Below are 26,557 nucleotides of genomic sequence, written 5' to 3' on the forward strand. Positions count from 1 at the left end.
ACTCAGGCCAGAGCCCACCAATTTCAGACCTGACTTTCAGCTTTAGTGCCTTTTTAACTTTTGCTTCAGCCTCTGATCCATTACTTTATCCTCTTATTCATGGCCTAACCCCTCCCTCCTGCTTCAGCCCAGTTAGACCATCTCCTAAGTGATCTGACCCATCTCCGTGGCCCTGGCCCTGGTGGATCAAGTGTTAAATATTATCAGAGACCACAGTCCCACCCTCTTAGATTCTTGGACAAGAAGCTTGAGAAAGCAGGAAACTCATCTCCAGTGTCCTCTAAGCTCTTCCTCAGGGCTTCTTTCCCAAGAACTGAGCAACCAAGACTATCCCTGTCCCCTTGTGGCCTTACCATCATGGTTGGCATTTCCTAGCGTCCATGGCTCGTCCGAGTCAAAGTGAGTGTCTCCTCCAATCCCTGGGCCAGGGAAGTAGGCATGGGCCAGGAATCCCCCTTCCCCATCAAATGGGGAGCTGTCACCATGGAAACCAGAAGCAAAGAAGATCATGATGTCTGCCTCCTTCCGGTCGCTTTTGATCTCATGGTATGGCACCTCTTCAAAGGTCAGCGGGGTCACCTTCTGCCACACGTCGAAAGCCTGGCGAATAGCTTTCCGTGTGTCTAGCTCACCCACCTTTGGAGTGTAGTTGTGAATGCTGGTGAGAGAGGGAGACTCATTAGGGAGGAGCAGACAGTCAGAGACTAGCAGAGCTAAAAGCAGCATCCAAGACAATAAGGCCCAGTGACCTTCACATTTTCTTTATCTTTTTTTTTTGAGACAGAGTCTCGCTCTGTTGCCCGGGCTAGAGTGAGTGCTGTGGCGTCAGCCTAGCTCACAGCAACCTCAAACTCCTGGGCTCAAGCAATCCTGCCTCAGCCTCCCAAGTAGCTAGGACTACAGGCATGCACCACCAGGCCCGGCTAATTTTTTCTATATATATTTTTAGTTGGCCAGATAATTTCTTTCTATTTTTAGTAAAGACGGGGTCTCGCTCTTGCTCAGGCTGGTCTCGAACTCCTGACCTCGAGTGATCCACCCGCCTCGGCCTCCCAGAGTGCTAGGATTACAGGCCACCGCGCCCAGCCGACCTTCACATTTTGAACCCTAGAATCTTGCTGAGCTGCCCCAGAGGTTGAAGAAGAGGTGGCGTGGGCAGAGCTCTGGATCCCCGCCCCTGCCTCAATCAGAACAGCTTTGCTTTAATCAGTGTTTCATATTTGATCTCCAACAAAGTTTGTGTTAAATAAAAGACTCCACTTCAATCTATAGAAAAGATAAGTTGGTAGATAGCATTTTCTAAACAGTTATTTTAAAAATATTCAAACAGTGGAGAGGAGTTTAAATGAAAAGTCACTTTAGAAAAATCTTTGGCACCAACTACTGCTTGTCTAACTAGAAGCTGGTATAGGGCAGTTTCTGATTTAATCTGTTATAGATTTAGCCATTAAAGGTTACTATGTCCATATTGCATGATCCTCCACAAAGGAGCATCACTACTTCTGGGTGCTCTGCCCTGTGAACGCCGGGGGCATGGATTATTCTACCCATTCCATAAGTAAGGAAACTGAAGCCCAGAGAGGTTGGGTGATAAGGTCAGAGTTAGGACAGAACCCAGTTCTTCTTTCTCTTGGTCCACTCTGGCTTTTCAGGAGACCCAAAAGTCTATCCAGTTTCTAACCCAGATTCTTCTTAAGTTTCCTTCTCTTATCATATTTCTGAAAAAACCCTGTTCTGGTCTTATCAGCTTGTCAGCAGAAGAACCCTTACTTTAACTCTAAAGATCTTTGTCTTAGATCCTGTCTTAGACCCAGGGGATCCACCCAAGATGACAGCAGAGCCTTGAAAGGTGCCAAACAGCACCCACTGGAGCCCGCCCTGTCCCTGTCCCTATCCATTGCCCCAGCCCCACTCTGAGTTCTGGCGTCTGAGTCTGCTTTGGTGGCTCCATCATCTCTGCTCTTGGTCCACTAGCCTGACTTAGAGACTAATCCTGCTCTGCCCTTGGTTTACCCAGACAGTCAAGGAATGACACTACTGTGATTCAGGTCCCTTTTACTCCTTGGGAAACAACTGGAACTGTGTTGGGAATGTCAGGTGAAGTCCATCAGGCGGACCTTGGGTGGGGAGGGCATCCAGGTTAGAGGAGGTGGGGTTTGGCAGACAGTGACAGGCAGAATGAATGAAGCCTGGTTCTTTATCACAGCTGAAACTTACTGAACGAGCTGTACTCCACTTTCTGTAACCTAAAAACCAGAGGCATCTAAACAGAACACAACTAATGAGCCCCCAAAGGACCAAATAAACCTGAAGTAGGAGTCACAGCATCCTGTGGAAGCCACAGGGAGGACAAAGTCATAGGCTCTGAGCACCTGGCCCTAATCACCCACCTACACTGTGAGCCTCTGAGACTCTGAATGAGGGGGAGTCCAGAGCCAGCGAGAAAGAGAGGGGGTTACAGCACCTGTAGGTGATGTGTTTTTGCCTCCACTTCTGTCCGGTCAGGGCATAGCGCTTGTTTCTCCGCCTACGGCTCAAGTGGGGGTGATCAGGGACTCCACATCGGGGTTTCTTCATCCACCTGGGCAGAAGGAGGAGACACACACACACACACACATATATATACACGCTGTGGTCCCCGGGCACTCCAGGAACCATTGCGTGATCCGCAGTCCAGTCTGAAAGGCGGTGTGCAGCCTCAGCCTACACTCTGGGACCCTCGCTCTGAAGGGCCTCGATAGGAACACGATTGGCTGATTGATTCATTAATTCATGCACTTGAACAACCAAATCTGGAGAAACAGTGCTGTATAAGGACTGGGACTCAGAAGACAAGGGCTTGGTAAGTTCCAGCTCTGTTCACCACTAATCACAGGGCCCCAGGCAAGCGACTGAACCAAGGTGAACCTCAGTTTCCTCATCTGCAATATGAGAATTAAGATTCTTTGCTGTTTCTAGGAGGCAGTGAGTCTCAAAGGAGGGAGTATGTGTGAAAATGCACTGTATATGCAATTAGAACACGTCACTCCCTGGTTATAAGCCACCAACGACTTCCCCAAACACTAGAATGAAATCCAAACCCTTCATTCCAGCCCACAAAGTCCCACGTGATCTAGCCCCTGCCTACCTGTCCAATAACGTCACCCTTATCGCCTCGTATCCTGTGCTCCAGCAACGGTGACCTTCTGGCTGTTCCTTGAACATGCTAAGCCTAGTCCCACTCCGGGTTCTTTGCATCTGCTGTTCCCTCTACTTGCAATGTTCTTCCTCTTCAGGTGGTTTGTTCCTGTGCTTCATTAAGGTCTCTGCTCAAATGTCACCCCTTCAGAGAGGACTTCCCTGTCCACCTTATCTAAAATAGTGCCCTCCTCCCGATCCCATCGCTATCTGCTTATCCTGCTTAATTTTTCTTCATAGCGTTTATCACTCCCTGCAATTATATCATGTATTTGCTGCTTATTTATTCTTTGTCTCTCTCCCCAGATTCTAAGCTCCATAAGGACAGGAACCTTGCCTGTGTCCCCAGGGCTGGCACAGTGCCTGACACAGAAGGGGTTCAGTGATGACTTGTTGACTGACTGAATGAATGAATGAGTCAGAACCACCCCACAGTAGAATGGCAGAGCACGGAGGGCAGCAAAGTCTCTTTCACTGTGAGTGTTCAAGAAGTGGTTGAACAGCTATAGGACTTGGAACATAATTCTCTGCAGCACTTAACACATCATATTGTGATTTAAATGTCTCAGTCTGTTGTCTCTAATCAATGGTAAATTCTTTGAGGACAGGAACTATGTCATATTTATCACTGTGTCCCTGGAAACTAACCCAGTGCCTGCCTGGAACTAAATAAATCCTGATAACTGTTATCAGGTAAAGTTACATTAGGGAACAGTAAGCCTGGGACATCACTGGAGAATTTTTTAAAAGGGGCCAAGGTAGGAGACTTTGAAGATGGTGGCTGATTGGGGTCCTGCATTTTATGCCCCTCCCTGTACTGGCCTAATGACCAACCCACTACACTACAGCACGGGATTGCTGGCAGGGAAAGCAGTCTGACCTCGTTTGCAGCTAAAAGCAGCTGCCATTGGCAGTGTAGGGAAAAGAAGACAGGGACTATTTTAACCAAATATCAAAAGCCCCTCAAGGGAATTAACCAGGTCTTACTCTTCGTAGGCTCCACATTGTCTAGAGAACGCCCATACTCAAAAATCCATAATAAAAGATATAATGAGAGCAATACCATGCATTTGGCATAAACATTTATAATTTTCCCAATGTTCATATGCATTTAAAATTTTTGCTTCTCAAGACAACCCTGTGAGGTAAGCAGAAATTATCATCCCCACTTTACAGACGAGGGGAAGATACACGATAAACCGAGTAACTTGTAAAACATAGAAACCAGCGAGGCAGGACCGGAACTTAGCTGGAATGAATACCTGAACTGTTAATTAATGCAATTTAACAAGCAAAGCCTGGAGCTTTTATTGTTTCTGTCCGTGCTTAGCACAAGCTTGAGCTAGAGGAACTGTGCTGTGGACTGACAGTGAATGAACGAGTGTGCGCCTTTCCCAAGGTAGACGTTCAAAAATCGTACTTGAAGCTGCTAATCTAGCTTCCTTCTACTAACAGTCCCTGGGAAGAGAACCAAGAGCCACCTCTGCTACTGCAAGGCCGAGTGAGACCTGGAAGGGCCCCTCAGGCAGGAAACAGGCCCAGAGAGAGGCAGCCGTTGCCCAAGGTCACAGAGCTGGAGCTGGAACTCGGGTCTCTAAATTCCACGCCAACGTCTCGGGTCTTGGGTTAGGCGTGAATGGCGTCCTCCTTCCCTCGCTTTCAGACCACCACTCCCTGCCTTCTTACGGGCAGAAATGCAAGTGGGAAATGCCATCCTTTTCCCTCACATCGTTCCCTCTGCCTCCGCCTTTCACCGTGCACCTGCTGCTCTCTGAACCCTGTCCAGCAGGCCTGGGGCTTTCTGGAATGGAGCGAAACCCGCGGCCAGGTGGTGCCCCAGCAGAGACACCAGCGCTCCTGCCCCAGGGCGCGCCGCCACGAGGCCTGCACACAGCCCTCAAAATAACCTCCGCTTTGAAAGGCCGGCCGGGCTCTCTTTCCCCAGCTCACTCGAGAGGCCACAGGGCCAAGGGATCCGCCGTATACCTGACATCACAGGAGCAGTCAAATGTGTTACCTCAGAATTTCACAATCTCACAATCAGAGAATCCGAGGGATGTGAAATGTTCACCCAGAATTTTAGGATCCTAAAAACCCAGACTCACCAAGTTTTAAAAGCTTGGATGCTTAAAGTAATGGAATCTAGAATTTGAGAGCCATAACCCAACAGTCACCTTTGCAAATAAACACGCTGAGACCCAGAGAGATGATTCTGTCAAGGAGTGACTTACCCAAGGGACGAATTGATCCTTGGTCCACAATTGGGTGCATTTCCTGTTCCTCTCCCGACTCCCCTGTGTCCTCACCCAGCCCTGCGAGGCTCTTGTCCTTACTACCTCCTTAGGAAACTCACTCCGTGCCTTCATGGCACGAGTGGCTTTTCTCAAACAGCTTTCATAGCTATTTCTTGAATTTAAGCCTGTTCTACTCTCTCCCAGCTTACACAAACAAACCAAGCTTCATCCTCTTGAGCTCCCACCCACTGCTCCTCCCCTGCGAGGTCAAGCTTGAATGTTTTCCCTCCACTTGCCATCTCTACTCCTCGCCTGCCCTTCTCCCTGCTGCAATCTCACTTCGTCTCTGCCATTCCGCTGAGGTTAACAACAACCACCGGTTTGTCACTGAACTCAGCAGACACTTTTCAGTCCTGCTCCTGTTGGGCCACTCTGCAGCAGCTGGCCCTGCGGACACTGCCCCTCTCTGCCCGGACATCACATCACACCCATCAGGCCTCCTCCTCCGCTCCGGCTGCTCCTTCTCAGCTGGCTTTGTGGGGTTCCATCCCCGGCACCCTCCTCTTCCTCCTCTCTCTACTCTCCCTAGAGTGATCATAATCATCCTCGTGGCTTGTGGCTCAATTTACTTGTTCCTACCTCCTAAATGCCTCCCTGAAACTCAGTGCTTCCTTCTGAGCTCTAGACTGGTGTGGCTGGATGACTGTGTTTGTCACTGGATGGTGAGCCTCTCTGGCGGGCAGGAGGACAGGACCAAGCACAGTGCCTGGCACATGCAGACACTTGGCATACGTTTGGTAAATGGAAAAAATGGGACAAGAGTTGCCATCCCATTACCACATAAGAGTTTTCTATATCGAGCGAGACTTGTACATGGCAGGGAACTATAGTCGGCTCCTTATAGAACTGTAAGTTACTAGAGCCCGACGAGATTCAGAAGACTGTCTGTAACCCAACCCCTCATTGTACTGATAAGGAAACTGAGGCCCAGAGGGTTAAGTGACTTGTCTCCAAGGTCGCACAGTAAGTTAATGGCAGGGCCAGGACTCTCATCCCGGCACATTGCAGCTTACATAGGAAAGGGCACTTTGGGGTGTTCCCTGCCAGGATGGCACTGCAGGAGGAGAAGACAGGAAGGTGGGACAGGCAGGCTATGTACACGGGCCATGACAAATGTAAACCCAGATGTAAGTCCAGAAAGTTCAAAGGCACAATGTCCTACGCAAATCTTACTCGATCGTTGTCTGATCCAACACACCGGTGACTGGGATCCCGTAAAACTGCTGCATAGTGGAGACTGCTGACTGTAAGGCCTTCCCTGAGTGCAACGCGGATGCCCGGGAGTCATAGGGAAGCAGATAGCCGTAGGACTTCAACCAGTTCTGGAAGACCCGGGAGAGAAAAGCACGCGTTAGCTAGAGAAGGCTCTGTTCTACCTGAGATTTGCCCTTAAAACTAGGGATCATTTTACCCAAGCGACTTGTGAACACATGCTCTGGTTTCTTCCTTTATTCTGCAGACACTGTCAAATTCATCTCCAGAAAACACAGCTCTTATTGGCTCACTCCCCTGCTATAAACCTTTCCATGAGTCTCTACTGGCAATGCAATAAAGATCGAATTTGAATGCAGAGCTTGCCACTACCCTGCCTTTTTACTTATTTATTCAGTGCTTTCCACGGATATCAGACTCAACATGCAAGAGCACAAGAACAGTTGATTCTCTGAAATAGGGTGGTCTCTGGAAAATGTTGTGCCAACCAGAAACCCATTGTGTCTACAGTCAGAGTCTGATACAGAATCATTTTGCAGAGCATCTACTGGCAGGAGATTACATACAATCTTTATTGCTAATCTCTCCTAAAAAGCAAGCCATTGTAAATAACTATAAATGAACAAAACATTGTATTATTTTATTTAAATAGAAACAATACGTGCATAGAAAAAATCTAGAAGGGTACACATACAAATTAATATTTATCTAGGAGAATTCCTTGTTTTTAGGAAATACACAATGAAGTATTCAGGCTTACATAAGGGTGCATGATGTCTGCAACTTATTCTTGAATGGATTCAGAAATACATATATACAGACCGAAACAGAAAAGGAGAAAAGAGAAAGATAGATAAAGCAAATGTAGTAAAATGTTAACAGCTGGGGAATAGGAGTGAAAGGTATTCAGGAATTTGTTTTTCCTATTTTCGAAAACTTTTCTGAAAGTCCAAAATGATGTTAAAAAATTTTTTTTTGAGACAGAGTCTCACTCTGTTGCCCAGGCTAGAGTGGCATGGTGTCAGCCTAGCTCACAGCAACCTCAAACTCCTGGGCTCAAGCGATCCTCCTGCCTCAGCCTCTGGAGTAGCTGGGACTACAGGCATGCACCACCATGCCTGGCTAATTTTTTCTATATATTTTTAGTTGTCCAGCTAATTTCTTTCTATTTTTTTAGTAGAGATGGGGTCTCACTCTTGCTCAGGTTGGTCTCGAGCTCCTGAGCTCAAATGATCCACCCGCCTCAGCCAGCCAGAGTGCTAGGATTATAGGCGTGAGCCACTGCTCCCGGCCCCCAAAATTTTTTTAAATAAAAAAGAATTAACTGTGATAGTCTCCTTTGGTTACAGTATCATGGACACTTCTTCTTCTTCTTTTTTTAAATGTGCTTTTCTGTTTTCTGACTTTTATGCATGGAATTTTTTTCTTTTTTAGGAGAAAAACTTTATCAGGGCAAGAGACTCTGAAAGAAGCTTGGGTGATGGAGCCCAAACAAGCAATGAATGTGAAGGATATAACAGTGATTATTCCCACCAAAAAGCAGGAGGGGATGGAAACCTGAAGAAACGAGAGCATAAGGGAATACCTGTGGCATCAATTGGCAAATGAGGAAAACATCCATGTATTTCCTGAGCCCACAAGCATTGCTGGGAGCACTCCCATGTGCCCAGCTCGAAGCTAGTAAATGTTTCCTGTCCTCGGAGGGTTATCCTGGGCACCAAGTGAGCTAATGAAGGTATGATTCCCTTCCTATCTACAGCTTTTGTTTCCTCTTTCTATATGAACAGGCTTATTGTGGCTGTGTCATTTATTATCATAAGTCAAGTCAAACCATTTTTGGAAGGAGGCAGAGCAGAAACTATAAGTTATTATTTATTTCGCCAAAGTTGACGGTAACATCTTTACTGCCTTGCGATAAAATCCATCTGACGATTAAAAACAAAATTGTCGAAATAAAAAAGCCTTAAACATCCACAACAGAGTAACAACCTTACCTCTCTCACATTTGGTATCTAAAACATGTTTTTCATTCTGAATGATGGCACGGAATATCAATACTTCTTACAGTTCCCCAAACATTGATTCTCTTTCATGCCTTTGTGTTTTTCCCTCTGCCTAATATACTTCTTAGTTTGCCAAAAATTTTTCACATTTTAAAGTTCAGCCCATAAATTACTGCCTCTGGAAGGCTTCCCTGACTTGCCAGGCTAAGTTATTTTCTCCCTCTTCTGTGCTCTCCAAACCCCTTAATACAAGCATTATAGATCTTATACTATCGGGCTCTAATCTTACTTAACCATCTCCTCCAGACTCTAAGCTTCTCAAAGGAAGGGTCCATATCTTACACATCTCTATATTCGCAGTGTCCAGGACAGTGCTGGACACACAGCAGCCATTCATGATGTCCATTTGACAAGCATTATTGAGCACTTACTACATGCCAGGCACTGCGCAAGGCTCTGGAACGCAAAGGTGAATGGGAACTCACGGACTGACAAGTAAACCCAAAATGAAAATATAGTGCTAAAAGCAGGAAAGGACAGAGTTCTATGGGAGAACATGAGAAGAGTTCTTATCCACAGATGGGGCGGGGAGTGGGTGGATAGGGAGAAAGAGGAATTCAGGGAAGGCTTCCAGGTGGAGATGGGAATTGAGCTAACACTTAAAGGGCACAGCACGTGCAATTGCCTGGAAGTGCAGCAGAGCATGGCACACTCTGAGCAGTATTTTAAATGGCTCAAAGTTTAGCGGGTGGTGGCAATGAGTGGAGAAGCTGGGAAGGAGGGGCGTGGAGAGAGATGATATATAATTATCGATTCACGGAGTGGAAAAATTACAAAGAGTCACATGTGATTTGACTGTGGCCTAGGATCAGCCAAAGCTCAAGTAACACACCTGCAAATGGAAATGACAGGGAAACTGACGAGTCACCCTTCTGTTAATCCATGCACCCCAATTTCTATTCCCGGGTGAAGTCATGTCATCAAAGCATTCAGGCCCCGTACCACATTCTCTCAGCCTCTCACAGCCAGAATGTCACGTTATGTTCCCTTTCTTTATGGAAACTTTAATTAAAAACTTTCAGATTGAATAAACAGGGTAGTTTAGTGGGAAAGAGACATACAGCCCTGAGATCAAATCCTGACTTCACGTCCTGGCTATGTGGCCCTGGGCAAACTGAGCTTCAGTTTCCTTATTTGTAAAATATAAATAATAATTCCTCCTCCACAGCGTTGTTGTGAAGATGAGATGAATGAATACACTTGACACCTGACACATAGCAATCACTCAGAAAGTGTTTGCTATCCTTTCGGATGGTGTTTCTGTTTTGTGAAATCAAGGTGGAAAACAGGGTTTAACTCCCTCTCTGCCTTTTGACATCTAGTCATGCTGTCCTCCCACGTGCTCCCCGGACCAGGAGCCTGTCTTCGTGGGTCCTACGGAGGGTAGTCCAGCTTCCACGGTCGAGTCCGTGGACACGGCCGTCCCTCACGGAAGACTGGGAGCACTGCCTACGGTCTGGGGCTGAGTGGACGTGCAGAAACGATGGCTAAAGTGAACCATATACTTTTCACCCTCTCACTCACCTTTCTTAGGACCAAACACAATCACTTTCTACAAGGCTTTAGCTTGAAGCAAATGCTTTCCCGACAGGAGATTCTGTTTGCTCTAAGGTATACGAGAAAAAGCACTGGGTGGCCCGATGCCTTTCCCTCGTGGCCTTTTTGCCAGGAACCTGTCAGCCAAATTTATGGCTTAAGCGTTGAGCACAGTGATGCTTGGAAGTAACTATAACTCTTTTCATTCTTCAGACCACCAAGTTATGTTTCATCCTTAAAAGACTTACTTAAAAAACATGTTTTAATCTGTGAGTTGCCTCACACCATTCCATAAAGAGGTGCGGTACAAATCTAAAATTATCCAATTCCTCCCTATCTGTCAACGGACTCTATTAGTTCTCTAGCAAGTCCGACTAAGATGAATTACAGCACTGGGCAATGGCGAGGGAAGGACCTTTGCACAGATACTGCTGACAGACCAGTCAGCCAGTGGGGTATTTTTTGAGCACCCACCTCTAAGCTAGTGTGGAACATGAGACTCCTCTCCCCTCCGGCCCGCACTCCTGCTTCTGGTAGGAAGTAGGGAACAGGGAACCTTCCACATAAACCCACTTCAGCCTTCGGGAAATGAAAAGTAGCTCCTTGTCAGTAAAGGTCTGACAATGTGGTTTACCCAGCTCCTCTTCTGGGATCCTCAAGCAAAGAGCATCTCAGAGGCAACCAAGATCCATCGGGAAGGTCACAGAGTCTATCTCAGCAATGTCAGGAGTCAGGCTCTAAGGACTCAGGTCATAGGCAAATGTCTGGGTCAGCACCAAACATTGGAATGGACCAGACACATGGTGGGGGTGCGGGGAGTGTTAGTGCCTTCTCTGGGCTCTGATTCCCTCCCAGGTTCACTGAGGACAAGCCTCAAGGCTCAGGAGCAAACTCCTAAGAGGGGAAATGGGAGGGGGAGGGGTTGGTCAAATGACAGCATCTAAGCCAGGGAATAGGGCATCGAGATTGGACCTGGCAGTGTGTATGTGTGTGTGTATGTGTGTGTGTCAGAGGGTAGGAGGCTAAGAAAGATGCTCTAGGGGTCTGACCATTCCAGCTTCCGATGCTTAACCCTGTCTCTGCCACTCACTTGCTCTGTGACCCAAGCAATCCTTTTCCTTCTCTGGGCAGAAGCCCCTGAGGCTGGAGCACGTGTTCTACACTCCAGTCACACCAATATTCCAAACACTCCCTGCCCTTTCACACTTCCAGGCTGTTTCTGCTGCCTCCCAAGCCCATTCCCTTTATGCACGTTAGCAAACTCCTATTCATCCTTCAAGGTCTAGCTCAAATGTCACCTGCTTTCTTAAACCTTCCCTAGTTCTCCCCGGCACAGCTAGCGGCTGTCCTCCTTCCTCCTGTTGTACTTTGCACACGCTGCTCTGAACACAGCTACCACAATGATCATACCCATTGGTTGATATGTCCGTTTTCCACACTAGATCGAGTTCCTGGGGACCAAAGACTGTGCCGTAGTTATTTTTGTATCTGTTACAGTACTTAGCACAGTGCCTGGCACAACAAATAATCACTGAGTTCATGAATGAATGAACAGTCGGTCTAGGAGGCACTGCCTGGGTACAAGGAGGGGATTTCATCTTGGGAAGGTTTAATGAGTACTACACACCATTAAAGCACCAAGCGCAATTCCTGGTATCTATTAGAGGTTTCAGAAAAACATCTGCTGAAATTCAATCTATTGTGGTTTGACTTCCTTGCTTGATGAAGCAATAGGTTCCACTGTACCATTTGAAAAGAAGATAAAATCCACTAGCAGAAAAAAAAGCCCCATTCAGTTTTAAACAGAATGACCTTGCTTTCATCTTTTTACACCTGGATCCATTAATCAATCACCAGCCACGTCAGATCTAACCTTTACAGCTCAGTTAACCAACTCTAAGATGTCTGTCACCCTTCAGGTGCTGAAAGAGGTGTAAACCCAGAGGAAGGTGAGAGAAGTCTGAGTGCTAGCAGGGACCGAAATAGCCGGGCTGAACCAAAGATGTGGGGATCACAGACCACACCCTGCGATTGGTCTGCCGGCCCGAAGGCGGGATTTAGGTTCCTGAGGAGCCAAAGCTGAGACATTCAGGAGTGGTGGCAGGGAAAGGAGAGAGCAGAGAATGACAAGGAGGAAAAAACTGTAGAGGGAAGAGAGCGGCAGACAGCAGAGGCGGTGGTGCGATTAGAAGTGGCGATGAGGGTGGCGGGAGGCAGATCACGGGCAGGGCTGCCAAGTGTGCCCGGAAAGCAGAGATGGCTGTGGGGAGGGCAGGGGAGGGCACCGGTCAAGACAGTGGGGTCCCCAGCGGGGACTGGGGAGCATCGCTCCTGGGTTGGGGCAGGAGCCTCCACCAGACTGCGCAGGCCTGGAGAAGGGTGGGAGAATGCTCAGGATCAGACATGAAGGGGACATGAAGTCTACAAAGGAGGACCAGGCAGGAAGGTGTCAAATGTAGAAGCATGGGCTAGAATGAGGAAGAAAGAGTAAAAGATGCTGATCACAGAATTTGGGTAACCGACGTCATAATCTAGGGTGACGATGTGAGCAACAGGAACACGGCACTGGCCTCCACGTGCGTGGGAGCTTCAAGCCCAGGTCCGGGGCTTTTATATGTAGAGGGACAGGGACAAACTGGAGCTTGATTATGGGAGAGCAGCCAGGAGAGCGAGGGAACTGGGAACCATGTCCTGGGAGGACGGACGAGGGATGTTTAGGCTGCAGAGGAGAGGGAACATGAGGGAGAACATTCTGCTTGGTACAGAGGGCAAAACTGAGACCAGAATGAGAGATTGCAGGACATAGATCTTAACTCATTGTAAGAAATAACTTTTTTTTTTAAGAGACAGGGTCTCACTCTGTCTCCCAGGATAGAGTGCAGTAGCATCATCACAGCACACTGTAACCTCAAACTCTTAGGCTTAAGCGATCCGTCTGCCTCAGCCTCCCCAGTAGCTGGGACTGCAGGCACACACCACCATGCCTGGTTAGTTTTTAATTTTTTTGTAGAGATGGGGTCTCTCTATATTGCTCAGGCTGGTCTTAAATTCCTGGGCTCAAGTGATCCTCCCACCTCAGCCTCCCAAAGTGCTGGGATTACAGGCGTGAGCCACTGCACCCAGCCCAGAAACAACTTTTTAACAGTCAAGAGATGTTCTAATTATAAAAACCATGATAATAGCTACCATTATTAGACCGCCTACTGTGTTCCCGGCATTGTGCTAGGCACTCTAGAACGCAACAACTCCCTCCACCCCCCCAGTAGGAATTATGATCCCTGATTTGTAGATGAAGAGACTGAAGTTCAGAGAGGTTATGTAATTACAGTCGGCCCCTCACATCCATGGATGTGGACCCTGTGGATGCAGAACCCACGGACATGGAGGCCCTAAGGCACTCGGGTATCCACGGGGCCCTGGAACCTATCCTCCATGGATACCAAGGGACGAATGTACCCAGAGCCCCAAAGCTAGCAAGTGGCAGGATTCAGGCATTCCATGCTGTGAGGCCATAGAACAGGCAGCCCTTTCCCCTCCCAGGACTTCTTGTACCTCACACCCCTAAAGTGCAGTATCTTACCTCGGATCACAGATCGCTCAATGCCCTTGTGCTACATCAGGGGATGGCACTGTCACCTGCCCAGTTATCTGAACTAGCAGCCTCACATGACCCTCTCTTTACTGCACCCCCCACATCTAGTCTTTTACCCCAGAACAGTTGGTTCTACTTCCTAACACCAACTGTTTGGTTCTGTCCATTCATTCATTCCATAAATAGTTACTGAGGACCTACTGTGTAGCAGGCGATGTGTGTGAGGGCCGTAACGGTGAACACAAACACCCTTGCTACCTGCTAGTTGCAGTCTAGTGGGAGAAGCCGGGTGCTAAGTGCTATGAGGAACAAAGCAGGTTAAGCAGATAGAGAGTGACGGGTCAGGGAAGGTCTCTGAGAAGGTGACATTTGAGCAAGAGGCCTGGAGGAGGGGAGGGAGTAGGCCACGTGGCTTCTAGGAAAAGTGTTCCTGGAAGAGGGAACAGGAAGCATGAGTGCCCTGAGGTAGCTTCGAGGGCTTTCCATCTCTTTATTCGAGGGCCTTTGTGATTTGGCCCCTGACGCTTTGCCCATTTCTCGCCTACTGTTCCATGTTCCAGTGAGTTTCGTTTCTTCCAAACCCTGATGTATATTGTTCCTTCTCTCTAGCTCACTCTCCGCCCCCACTCTCTGGGGAAGCCTTCCTTGACCCCTTACATCTACACCAGGGGTTCCTCCTACATCCCCTGTCCAGGCCCTTCCTTCTCCGTGTCACAGCTCTTCATTGCAATCATATGTTGAATGACCTGTCTCCTCCTCCTGGCTATAAAATGCATGTGTGTCCTCCTCACCATCGTAAGTAACCCCAACGCCTAGCACAGGGCCTGGCAGGACCGTGAAGAAATGGACATGTTATGTTCAGTACCGCCTGTAATTTACTAAGGCAGGAAGTACGTCGCCCACCTAGAAGAGCCTTCTGGTAGCACAGGCTCAGTAGCCAGCCCGTGCCCTCTGTGCCTGGGCTCTGCCGCCATCTCCGGGTCCTTCACCCGCACATCGCCCTGGCGGATCCTAACGTTGGCAGACAGTCCATCAGCAGCGTCAGCCCCAACATTGAGATTCTATCACGTCACTGTGTACCAGTGTGAAGGTGGCCTAAGGTCATCCTTCGCCACCCACTGCTGTGTGGCTTAGTCCCTATAACTGGGTTTTTGCATTGGTTTCTCTGTCTGGCGCTCAAGTCCTAAGCTGAGATCGCAATGACCCTAGTATGTTTCTCAAGGTCTCAGATTCCCTGCCTGGTTCTCGGACAGCCTCCTCCAGAGAGTTAGACAGTACTCCCCACACACCTGGGAGTGGGATGGGGTCCTATCTGAACAGACAGGTCACTTGGGACCAAGATGCCACCACACACCAAATATTGCCTAACTTTTCTCTTTCCAAATGACCTAACTTCTTTAAGTGAGCGTTGTGCCCGGGCACTGTGGCTCATGTCTGTAATCACAGCACTTTGGGATGCTGAGGCAGGAGGTTTGCTTGAAGCCAGGAGTTTGGGACAAGCCTGAGCAACACAGCAAAACCTCATCTCTACAAAAAATGTAAAAATTAGCCAGGCGTGGAGGCACGTGCCTATAGTCCTAGCTACTGGGGTAGGTAAAATAATGGCCCTTCAAAGACATGTACGTCCTAATCCCTGAAACCTGTGAACATGCGACCTGGCAAAGGGACTTTACAGATAAGAAGTTAAGGATCTTCAGATGGGGAGATCATCCTGGATTACCCAGGTGGCCTAATGGAATCACAAGCGTCCTTATAAGAGGGAGGCAGGCGGGTCGCAGATGCAGACGCAGACCTGCTGGAACGGGCTACAAGCCAAGGACTGTGGGGAGCCTCTAGAAACTGGAAAAGGCAAGGAAAGGATCCTCCCCTAGAGCTTCCAGAAGGAACACAGCCCTGCCAACACCTTGATTTTATGTATGTATGTATTGAAACAGGGTCTTGCTCTGTTGCCCAGGCTGGAACACAGTGACTCGCTCATAGCTCACTACAGTCTTGAACTCCTGGGCTCAAGCAATCTTTCTTCTTCAGCCTCCCCAGCAGCTAGGACTACAGGGATGTACGATTATGCCCAGCTGATTTAAAAACAACTTTTTAAAGAGATGGGGTCTTGCTATGTTGCCCAGCCTGGTCTCAAACTCCTGGCCTCAAGTGATCCTCCCACCTTGGCCTTCCAGACGGCTGGGATTATAGGCATGAGCCACTGCACCCAGCCAACACCTTGATTTTAGTCCCATAAGATCCATTTTGGACTTCTGACCTCCAGAAATGTAAGATAATAACTGTGTTGTTGTCAGACACTAATTTTGGTTATTTGTTATTTGTCACAGCAGCAATAGGAAACTAATACATGCACATAAAGCATTTAGCTGATGCTAGCACATAGTAAGTGTTCTCGCTATGTTATCGTCTGTGTTCCTGTTCCCACACTCCTCGGTGATGGACCGACCACCGCTTTTGGTCACCGAGCCAGACCAAATCGTTAGGTCTCTGTGGTGACTCCTCAGGGATCAGCACCATCCCCGTGTTAGTTCCCTCCAACTCTTGTCCCACCCAGTCCCTGCTTCCTCCTCTGCCCATACTACGGAGGCGCCAGCGTTGCTGCCGAGCCCACCTGAGTTATGACTGACTTTTACAGTGGCATACTGGGCATACCCATTCAGGTAGCTGGAAAATGCACTGGTCCACGATACTTAGAGATCATCTAATTTAACACGCTTGTTTTGCCAAAGAGAAAAATAAAACTCAGGGAGGGGAAATAGCTTATCCAAAACCACGAGCAAGTTGGTAGGGAAATCAGAAATGGAGCCAAGCCGCCCTGCCTCCCAGGGAGGGCTCTTTCTGTCATGCTACACCCTCCACGCTAGCTCTGGTTTGCCTCCAAATGCTGTTTCTTTCTTTTTTTTTCCCCTTCACTTACAGCCAGTCTAAAAAGGGCCCTCAGGATCGCCCACAGTGCCCAGCTTAGCTTCTTGACAAACACCTTCATGGCGCAGCATTGCCTGTTGGCTGCCGTCGGCTCCTGAGTGGGTGGTAAGTGCACTAGCGGGAATTCCCTGGCGCTCCGCACAATGTCCTTGGCCCACTCCCAGGAGGCCACCACAAGCCAGACAATCACCATGCCCGGGGAGGTGGCGCATTTGGGGTTTTGGGTTAGCATCGGGATGTCCGAGTTTTCCGATTCTGGGGAGGCCTCTGCCCGAGCCAGGAGTGTGGCCATGGTCTCGTTCACTCTCTGAGAGGGGAGGAGCCTTAGTCTCCCTCACCCTTTCCTGTGCCCTCCTGCAAGCCTGCCGCAGTCTTCTGTCCCTTGAGGCTTGCTGTCTTGAAGAGTTAAGAAAAGGGAGGAGGGGCCGGGCGCGGTGGCTCAGGCCTGTAATCCTAGCACTCTGGGAGGCCGAGGTGGGCGGATCGTTTGAGCTCAGGAGTTCGAGACCAGCCTGAGCAAGAGCGAGACCCCATCTCTACTAAAAATGGAAACAAATTATATGGACAGCTAAAAATATATATAGAAAAAAAAATTAGCCGGGCATGGTGGTGCATGCCTGTAGTCCCAGCTACTTGGGAGGCTGAGGCAGGAGGATCCCTTGAGCTCAGGAGTTTGAGGTTGCTGTGAGCTAGGCTGAAGCCACGGCACTCACTCTAGCCTGGGCAACAGAGTGAGACTCTGTCTCAAAAAAAAAAAAAAAAAAAAAGAAAAGGGAGGAGGGCAGACAAAGACCAGGGGTTAGTGGTTAGTGCTTCTTAACACTAACAGGGGGGTGGCTGAAACCTATAACTCCTAAGCAATTATATAAAGTTCCACTCCTTGAGCTTAAGTGGACAGAGTGTGAAAGCCAGTGTTAAAGTCCAAGTTCCTTAGCATGACACTCAACAAGCCTCACGATATGATGCCAGTGTACCTTTCCAGCCCTGTCTTCTGTCCTGTGCCTCCTCCCCAAGTACCCCAACCTCTAGCCACACGGACCTGCTTGTGCTGCCTGAACACCTCCTGCAGATTCCTACCTCTGGGCCTTTATGTCATTCCCTCTCCTGGGAATGCCTTTCTGGCCTCTCCCTGATGGACTATTAGATATCCTTCAAAAAGTGACTTGAACACCACCTCTCCAGGGAGGGCTGTCTGCCCAGGGTTAAGCTGACATCGCTGTGCTCCCAATGGCATCACCTGCATCCCCATTCACAGCATGTTTCCTATGACATTGTAAGTGATGGTTTACACGCCTGTTGTCCCCCTGGAGCTCTTCCTCATGGAGCTCACAGCCTGCTGGGGGAGCTAGACATGGAAATGCTGAGCACTTCACAGCTGTGATACGTGGAATGCAAGAGAAAGGACTAGGTGCTATGGGAGTGTGTGACAGGAGATAGAGGCTGCGATGTCAGGGACGGCCTCCTGGAGGACATCTTAGCTCACACCTGTGAACGAACAGAAGAGGCGAGGTGAAGGCCGAGAATGAGCATTCCGGGAAAAAGGCTATCTTTTTGAATTCCTGAATGGGCAGGAGTGTGCATATTAGAAAAAGAGAAGGAAAACCAGGGTGACTGGAGCCTAGTGACCAGTGGGGACAGGGGTGGCATAAAAGGAAGCCAGATAGGTGGGAAGGACTGTCATGCAGGGCCACACTGAGCGAGCCCCATGCTGGGTGCTGGGCACAAGGGGTTGTACTACTGTTCTTTCTACTTTCATGTGCCTCTGAAATTTTTCCACAATAAAAATTAAAAGGAAGAAGAAATAGTAGTATAGTAATAATAGTTTGTCCTAAAAGACATTGTAAGCAAGTTGAGGGTGGGAGTAACACGATCAGATTTGTGGTTTGTTTTTAAATTTTTTTTATTCATCAATACCAGTCATTCAGAAAGGCAAAAAAAAAAAAAACAAGAAATTCTAGATAATCACCAACCGGCTTTGTCAAATCTTAGTTTTTGCTATATTGGCTTCAGATATAACTGACTCCTGCCTAGGTTTATTTTTAAAAGGTTGCTCTGGCTGCCGCGTGGAGAAGGATTAGAAGCAGGCGGGAGAGGAGGATCGGGTGGGTAGAAGTTTGGTCTCAGGTGGAGGCAGTGGAGGTGGAGAGAAATGGACACAGTAAAGATCTACTCAGGAGGTGGCATTGTGGGGGTTTGGCGATTGATCCTGGGAGGTAGAGGACAAGAGAAAGAGGTAAAAGCCAACTCCTCCCTTTCTGGCCTGGTGCTTTTGGGGCTCATAAGTGTTTGTGCAATAGAATTGAGTTTTAAAATTATTGCTAACAAAAATTAATGACTTTCTTTCCTCTACTTACTTTGTTATAACATGCATAATCTTTGGGAAAGTGTTATCTTTATATATATATGTGATTTTGCTGCTATCCTATATGTCACTGAAGCCTAGTTCAAAGTTGCCTTTAAAAACAAATGCAAAGGGCCGGGTGCGGTGGCTCACGCCTGTAATCCTAGCACTCTGGGAGGCCGAGGCAGGGGGATCGCTTGAGCTCAGGAGTTCGAGACCAGCCTGAGCAAGAGCGAGACCCTGTCTCTACTAAAAACAGAAAAATTAGCCGGTTGTAGTGGCGTGCCTGTAGTCCCAGCTACTAGGAAGGCTGAGGCAGGAAGATCGCTTGAGCCCAGGGGTTTGAGGTTGCAGTGAGCTATGATGACCACTGCATTCTACCCAGGGCAACAGAGAGACTCTGTCTCACAAAAAACCAAGCAAACAAACAAAAGAACCAAACCAAAAAAACAAAACAAATGCACAGAGTAATGATGAAGAAAAACTAGTAAAGAACTTGATTAGAGTCAATCCTGAAGTCCAGAGAAACCAAATGATTGGTTCCAAAATCTCTCAGCAGGGAGGGCCAGAGCTCGAATTCACACCTATATCCACACACTACTCCCTAAAACGGGCACTCGGCCCACCCTCCGTTGTGCTAATAAAGCTTAAAAGCACGTGGGGCAGGAGCCAGCAGCCAGAACAACTCAGGAACAAGCCCCAGTCCCTCCGCCGCCTCCACACGGCTCTGAGCAGGTCACTTCTCTGCTCAGAAACCTTTATGACTCCCCTCAGCCTTTGGACAAAAGCCAACTGCACAATCTGCTCTCAGCCTCCCTTTCTAGCCTCTCCTCCTTATGTGCTCTTACTGGAAACAGCAAGTAACTCAATGCTCCAGGCACAGCAAATTATCCTGTTTCCTAAACGTGCCATGCACTTTTGTGGAGCCACAGTTCGTGTTTTTCCTTCTGTTTGGACAGCCCCACTTGCCATTCTCCATCCTTCTCCTCCCTCGAAGGTGGTTCTCCGATACCACCTTGCCCTGAAGCATCCTCAGACAGAGGTTGGGGAACATCATACCCTTCTGCTTCAGTGCTTCCCCATACCTTGCTTACCCCTCTGGCCTGCATTCATTTATCCTTCAAAAAAGGGCACTGACTTGTGTGTGTCAAGCACTAGGCAGAGAAGATGGTGGGGGACACAGACAATAAAATCAATTTAAAAATATTTATCACATGCCCTAGAATGTCAGCCACCAGGGAGACACTGGCTGCCATCTATTCCTCCTGTCTTGAGTTCAAACATTACCATTTTATAAAGCTAAGCACTTCCTAAGATTAGCCGTTTTGGTACAATTATAATTTACTTTTATTACTATTGAAACTAACTCTTTCAAGGACTGGCGTGGGACATACTTGAAAGTAGAGAGGTTTGGCTAAAAGGTTATTACAATAATTCAGAACAGGAAACTTTCCTGTAGAGCCCAAGGACCCCCTCTTCTCGTCCTCGCTTTACTGTTTATTAACTACACGTGGGTCCCTGGATAAGGCGATGGGTAAGTCGCATCACCTCTTTGAGTCTCTGTTCCCTCAGCTACACAATGAGGAGACTATTCTCCTTATCTACCTCATGCTGTTGCTGCCAGGACCAAATGGGGCCACACACGTGAAGGCACCTTACAGACATAAGGGGCTATTAAATAGGAAAACCCACAGGAACAATAAATAAGAGAAAATGAATTAAAAATATGGCAGACTAGATTCAGCTTATATAAAAGGAAGAACTTCCTAACAGTGAGCATTTATTTTCCAGACAAGAATGAAGATCTACTGGAGGCCATGGGCACAGTGAAAGAATTTTGGGGCTTGGGAATATGTTTCTTAATGACACCCCCTCCCCACAACTCAGGGCTCTAGCCTTCCTTGCTACAGGTGCAAACCAAAGACTGTTCTCCACCTGCCCAGAGCAAATCATTCAAAACCAGTCTCAAGGGCAGAAATCCAAATGCCCTGGGTCTCGGAGTCACACTCCGTAACTGGTGTGGCCTGTGCTAATGGGCCTGTCTCTTTCTGCCTGATCTGACCTTCCTCAGAATCAAGTTGGAAACCGGGAAGGCCAAAAAACTATTTGAGGGGCATTCTACTGAGCTAATAATAAGAGAAAAGGGTGCTTTTAACAAGTCAAATGCAGGAAGCCAATTAGAGAATCAGTGAGACCCCCTCATGTGCAAAATACAAAAGAAAGATTCAAGAAAGCAAATGAGAAGACAAGGTCAATTTTTTTTTTTTGGCTTGGTAATGAAAGATCAGAGAGATGAAATAAAAAACCAACAATAATGAAAAATGCTTTCAATTTAGAACGCAGGAGAACTGGCAAAGCACTACAGTAGTTCTGAATCACCTACTATTAAGTTTTGTGCCCTTGGGCAACTCACTTAAGGCAATGCAAGAAGCACCAAGTAAGTGCTAGTGTGAGCACCGGGTGATCTCTAAGGTCAACGCTACCTCTCAATTCCTTTCTATTGTATGTCGCTACCATTAGATGACAACCTACCTAAAGAAATTATGAAAGAACTAAAGGGTGAAATTGTGGAACCACTGTCAAAAGGAATGACCTCTATTTCCCCTGAAGGAAGGGCGGGTGGGCAGTGAGTCCCGTCCCTAAGAAGGGTTTTAGAAGGGAGCTTGAGACCCGCATACCCATGAGTGCCTATTTTAGACCCTCACAATTTTTTTTTTTTTTTGAGACAGACTCTTGCTCTGTTGCCCGGGTTAGAGTGCCGTGGTGTCAGCCTAGCTCACAGCAACCTCAAACTCCTGGGCTTAAGCAATTCTTCTGCCTCAGCCTCCTGAGTGGCTGGGACTACAGGCATGCGCCACCATGCCCGGCTAATTTTTTTTTCTATATATTTTTAGCTGTCCAGATAATTTCTTTCTATTTTTTAGTAGAGATGGGGTCTTGTGCTTGCTCAGGCTGGTCTCGAACTCCTGACCTCAAGTGATCCTCCCGCCTGGGTCTCCCAGAGTGCTAGGATTACAGGCATGAGCCACTGTGCCTGGCCCCTCACAACTTTTTGACTTAAGGGACAAAGAGTAGAATCATGGAATGCTCATTGAATACTTCATGGTGAGCACTGAGAGTTGGGGATCGTGTTAGATCTAAAAACATAAAGCATTTTGGTTGGGGAAAGCCCTGCCTAAGAACCACAACTCCCCCCCTCCAATAATGTTTAAGTATTTAAAAAAGACAAATGACAAACTGGCTGGGGCTGCCTCAAAGTGTTACCCCAAGAAGAGAGAAATAAATGATGATGACTAGAGAAATCAGGGAAAGTTTCTTGGAGAAGCAGGGCTTGAGCTGAAACTTTAAGGAAAGGTTTCAGATGAATGGGCGAGGGTGCAGAAGTAAACAACATGTGACAGTATCCAGAGAAACATGGGTAGCTTGTCTTAGGATACACGAGAGACAAGCTCGCCTGGAGTAAGGATGCATTATCCATAAGCACTGGGAAATACAGCCCACTAATGGGGAGGTAGGGTGGAGTCGGGCTCTAGAGGCCTTAAAAGACAGAGGAGTAAGCAGCATTATCTTCTGGCTTAAAAGCAACAATATTTCTGTAAGGTTTCAATCATGTGATCCACTAGTGTTCAATGAAAGGATAATTTGGCACAAATTGTTGAGAGAATACAGTTTTGGATATAATTCATCTATCTTTCAGAACATATTAGACATTTAAAATGGAGTCATTGTGGAATTAAGGGTGGTGGTCTTTATCAGGGCCTGAGAACTCAGAGACAGAAAACAAGAAATGGTCACATTTCTGAATGAAAGGGGATTAAGAGTATAGGGGACCCCAAGAGACCAGGCTGGAACCTGTCTGGCTTGAATTTTTTATAAGTGATCCAGAAGAAGTAGAACAAAGTAAAAATTTCAGGGCTGGAGATCATATGAAGCCCTTTCAGATAGGGAAATGCTACGCCCAAAGAGAGGGGAGAGAAGGGAGGGAGAGGGGTGGGGAGGACAGAGAGGGAGAGAGAGTGAAAGCAGCACAAGCACTTGAAGGAAGGAAGGTACTGAGTACCATGCAAAATGGCAGATAAACGTCAATGTGGGGAAATGTAAGGTAATGTACTTAGATAAAAATAATCCATATGTTGGGTGTTGTATTCCAGGCGATCAGTTTTGATCCAGGAAAAGGATCAGGGAGCTATTACAGTGGCTTAATGTGTTGAGGTCAGGAAGGCTACATAGGGATGGGAGGAGCAGGACAGGACCTGGAAACCAAAGAAGAAACCATCCTTGTTTTATGCAAAACCTTAGGCTTCTACATCTGGAGACAATGGTCAAGTTTACATTTATTGAAAATTAGGGCCCAAAGATATCCAGAAAAGTGCAAGTAAAATGACCCGGACAAAATGAATATGGCTACTTTAGGGGTAGCCTATCATAAGGGGGAAACGTAAATTTGAAAAGATCAAGGCTAAGAGCAGTGGAATAATCCTAGCCTGTGAAACTGATAAGGATAAAGACTTGGTAAACATAACCTTCTCTCCAAATCACGACATATTCAAGCAAATAGCCTCCTCTTAATGCTTAAAATATCATAGGAATAAAAAGGTTTCAAAGTTGAGGTCATCTAGCCTTATCTCTTTATGTTAGAGATGGTGAAATTCAAGCCTAGAGAGGGCAAGGAAATGGCTCAAGGTCACAGAAACCAGTGGGGGGCCAAGGGCAGACTAGAGCCCAGGCCTCCTAAATCCTAGGCCAGGGTCTTTCCTTCTCATCCTGTACACTCAGGAAGTCTAAAAGAATCCGACTTTTTCTAGGATACAAACTCATGAAATGCATTACTTTAACACGTGATGAACCTGAAAACACAAACAGGTTAGGGAAAGTTTTCACTAAAAGTCAACCAGCAATTATAAAATCTTTGGAGGACAACCACCAACTGTGGCTAAAGATTCTTTTACACACTCTCATTTTTTGGGAACATGTAACCCTTTGAGAGTTTAAAGAAATCTAGGTTTCCACTCCTAAAAAAACACATTTGCACATACACAGTTTTGCACATTTCAGAGAATTTATGACCCCCTGAGTCTCATGCCCAATTAAAAATCTTCTCCCGCAGGCTCTTCTGAAACAAACAAACAAACAAACAAACACAAACAAAAAACAGATTGCCTGCTTCAACAAATACACTCCATCTCTTAGGATGACTGAGACAATCACCCTGATTTTCCCCAGCAAAAATACTATTGGCCCAACACCGTTTATTAGAATTTCAGACCACTAGGTTGGAAGAGACCAGAGATATTACCTAGTCCAACTACCCCCACCCCTCATGAGATATAGAATAATGTCTTGGGTAAATATAAGGAGACTAGAGTCAGCTTGCATAGGTTAGAATCCCAACTCCATCATTCACTGGCTGTGTGACCTTGGTCAAGTTAGTTAAGCTCTTTGAGTCTATGTCCTCATCTGTAAAATGGGGATAATAATTGCAACTATCTCATAGAGTGGTTATGAGGATTCAGTGAAATCATTCATATAAAACATCGCAGCAGCCCTGGCACATAGTGAGTGTTCAGTAAATGCTAGCTGGCATTATTATTATTATGCATGTATCCATGCAAGTATTATGCACGCATCCATCCAATCCCCTCCTGGAGCTTTTGCTTGCACATGCCAGCGACGAGCAGCTCGCCGCCTCCTAAACTGGTTGAGCAGCTCCAATTGTTAGAAACTTCTTCCTATATTGCGCCGAAATTTGCTTTCTTGCAACCCCCACCTCTACCCCTGTCGGCCCTATTCTGCCCTGTGGGGCCACGCAGAACAAGGCTGTCCTGCCTCCACCTGACAGCCCTTCAGACGCGGAGCCAGTGATCGCGTCCTTCCTCCCCCTCCCCCTCCCCCTCCTCCAGCTTGAACATCCTCGGTTTCTTCTCCAACCCACAACAGACTGGCTGCGCTTACTATTTACTCCGAGGCGTTGTACGGCTTCCCTCACACATAGTCATGCAGGCCACACACCCCACCGCCACCACAACAGTCCCGACCCTCCCGCTCCGCTCCCGCCCGCGGCCCCTGTCCGCGGTGCTGAAGCCGCTCCCGGCCCCGGCGGCCCTCGGCCCGGCCCGCCCCGGCCCCCGCCCCGGCCCCCGCCCCGGCCGCGGCCCAGACCCGGGGCGCCGACCCCCGGCGCGCCGCCTCCGCGCCCCCGGCAGCAGGCGCGGCCCGGCCCAGGCCCGACCCGGTGCCGCCCCCCGCCCTGCCCCGAGGCCCCGCGCCCGCGCCCCGGCCCGGCGCGCCAGCCCCACCTGCCCGGCGAAGGGCGCCTCCGCCCGCGCCGCCCGCGCCGCCGCCGCCGCCGCCGCCCGGTCCCCGGCCCCCGCCGCCGCCCCCGCCGCCCGCGCGGCGCCCGGCAGGCAGCAGAGCGCGGGCAGCAGCAGCAGCAGCCGCCCCGGGGCCCGCCAGCGGCTCCAGCGCGGGGCCCGGCCCGGCGGCGGCGGCGGCGGCCCCGGCGCGGCGCGGCGGCCCCGGCTCCTCGGCATCCCGGCGGCGGGGCCCGGCCGCCCGGCTGCGATGGCGGCGGCGGCGGCTCCGGCTCCGGCCGGGTCCTCCCGCTGCAGCCGCTGCGGAGCCGCCGAGTCACAGCGCCGCGGACACGCGCCCGGCCCGCCTGCCTCCGCCGCCGCCGCCTCGGCCGCCAGCGCGCCCCCGCCTCCGCGCGCCCCGCCCCGGTGGGGGGCGGCCGGGGGCGCGGGGGCAGCACCCGGGCCGGACCTGCGCGGGTCGCGGCTCCCCCGGGCAGCCCCAGGGCAGGGCCGAGGAGCGGCGCTGGAGCGGGGTCGCAGGGGCTAGAGGAGCGGCCCCAGAGGCAGGGTCCGAAGGGGCGGGACTGGGGGAGGGGGCTCTGGGGGCAGCCCTGGGGGAGACGGACGGCGCTAACCAAGAAATCCTGGAGATAGAACCATGGGGTGGCTCTGGGGGAGGACACCCGGGGGTGGGGGTCTGGAAGCCCTGGGGAGAGGGTCTGAGGGGTGACCCTGGGGGAGAGACATGGGGGGTGGGCAGGGGAGAGAGGACCGGCCCGGGCTAAAGGCAGGGTTGGGGGAGAATGACTAGAGAAACACTCCTGCGTCTGGGAGGGTGGCGCCTGAGAAGGGGGTCTCAGGGGCCGCCCTGGGCCCGCGTGGTGGTGGTGGTGGGTTGGCAAAGCTAAAAGAATAGACCTGAGGGGTGTTTGAGAGGGGGCAGCCCTGGGAGACATAAGGTGAAGTTAAGGTGAAGCTCATTCCCTCACCCCCCAGAGGGAGAGCGAGCACCCAGCTGGGAAGATCATCTCTCATCCAAAATAACCCGCATTTATCAAGCATCTTCTATTTGTAGGGCTCTGGGCTACTTGGGATACTGGGGGTAAAAAAATCACCGCCCCAAC

General features: G+C 49.0%; 1 protein-coding gene across 1 annotated transcript in view; it reads right to left on the reverse strand.

Annotated features, from left to right (window-relative positions):
- The window catches only part of MMP24 (matrix metallopeptidase 24), a 40,780-nt gene extending 15,110 nt beyond the window's left edge, over positions 1-25,670 (reverse strand). Inside the window, exons 1-4 of the mRNA XM_069496124.1 lie at positions 25,437-25,670; positions 6,645-6,793; positions 2,465-2,581; positions 354-658 (exon numbers count right to left, since the gene is read on the reverse strand). Coding sequence (XP_069352225.1) covers positions 354-658; positions 2,465-2,581; positions 6,645-6,793; positions 25,437-25,670 — 805 coding nt within the window. The remainder of the gene's footprint in view (positions 1-353; positions 659-2,464; positions 2,582-6,644; positions 6,794-25,436) is intronic.
- Positions 25,671-26,557: the final 887 nt, after the last annotated feature.

This window comes from Eulemur rufifrons, chromosome 20 (genome assembly GCF_041146395.1).
Source record: "Eulemur rufifrons isolate Redbay chromosome 20, OSU_ERuf_1, whole genome shotgun sequence".
NCBI classification, from domain to species: domain Eukaryota; kingdom Metazoa; phylum Chordata; class Mammalia; order Primates; family Lemuridae; genus Eulemur; species Eulemur rufifrons.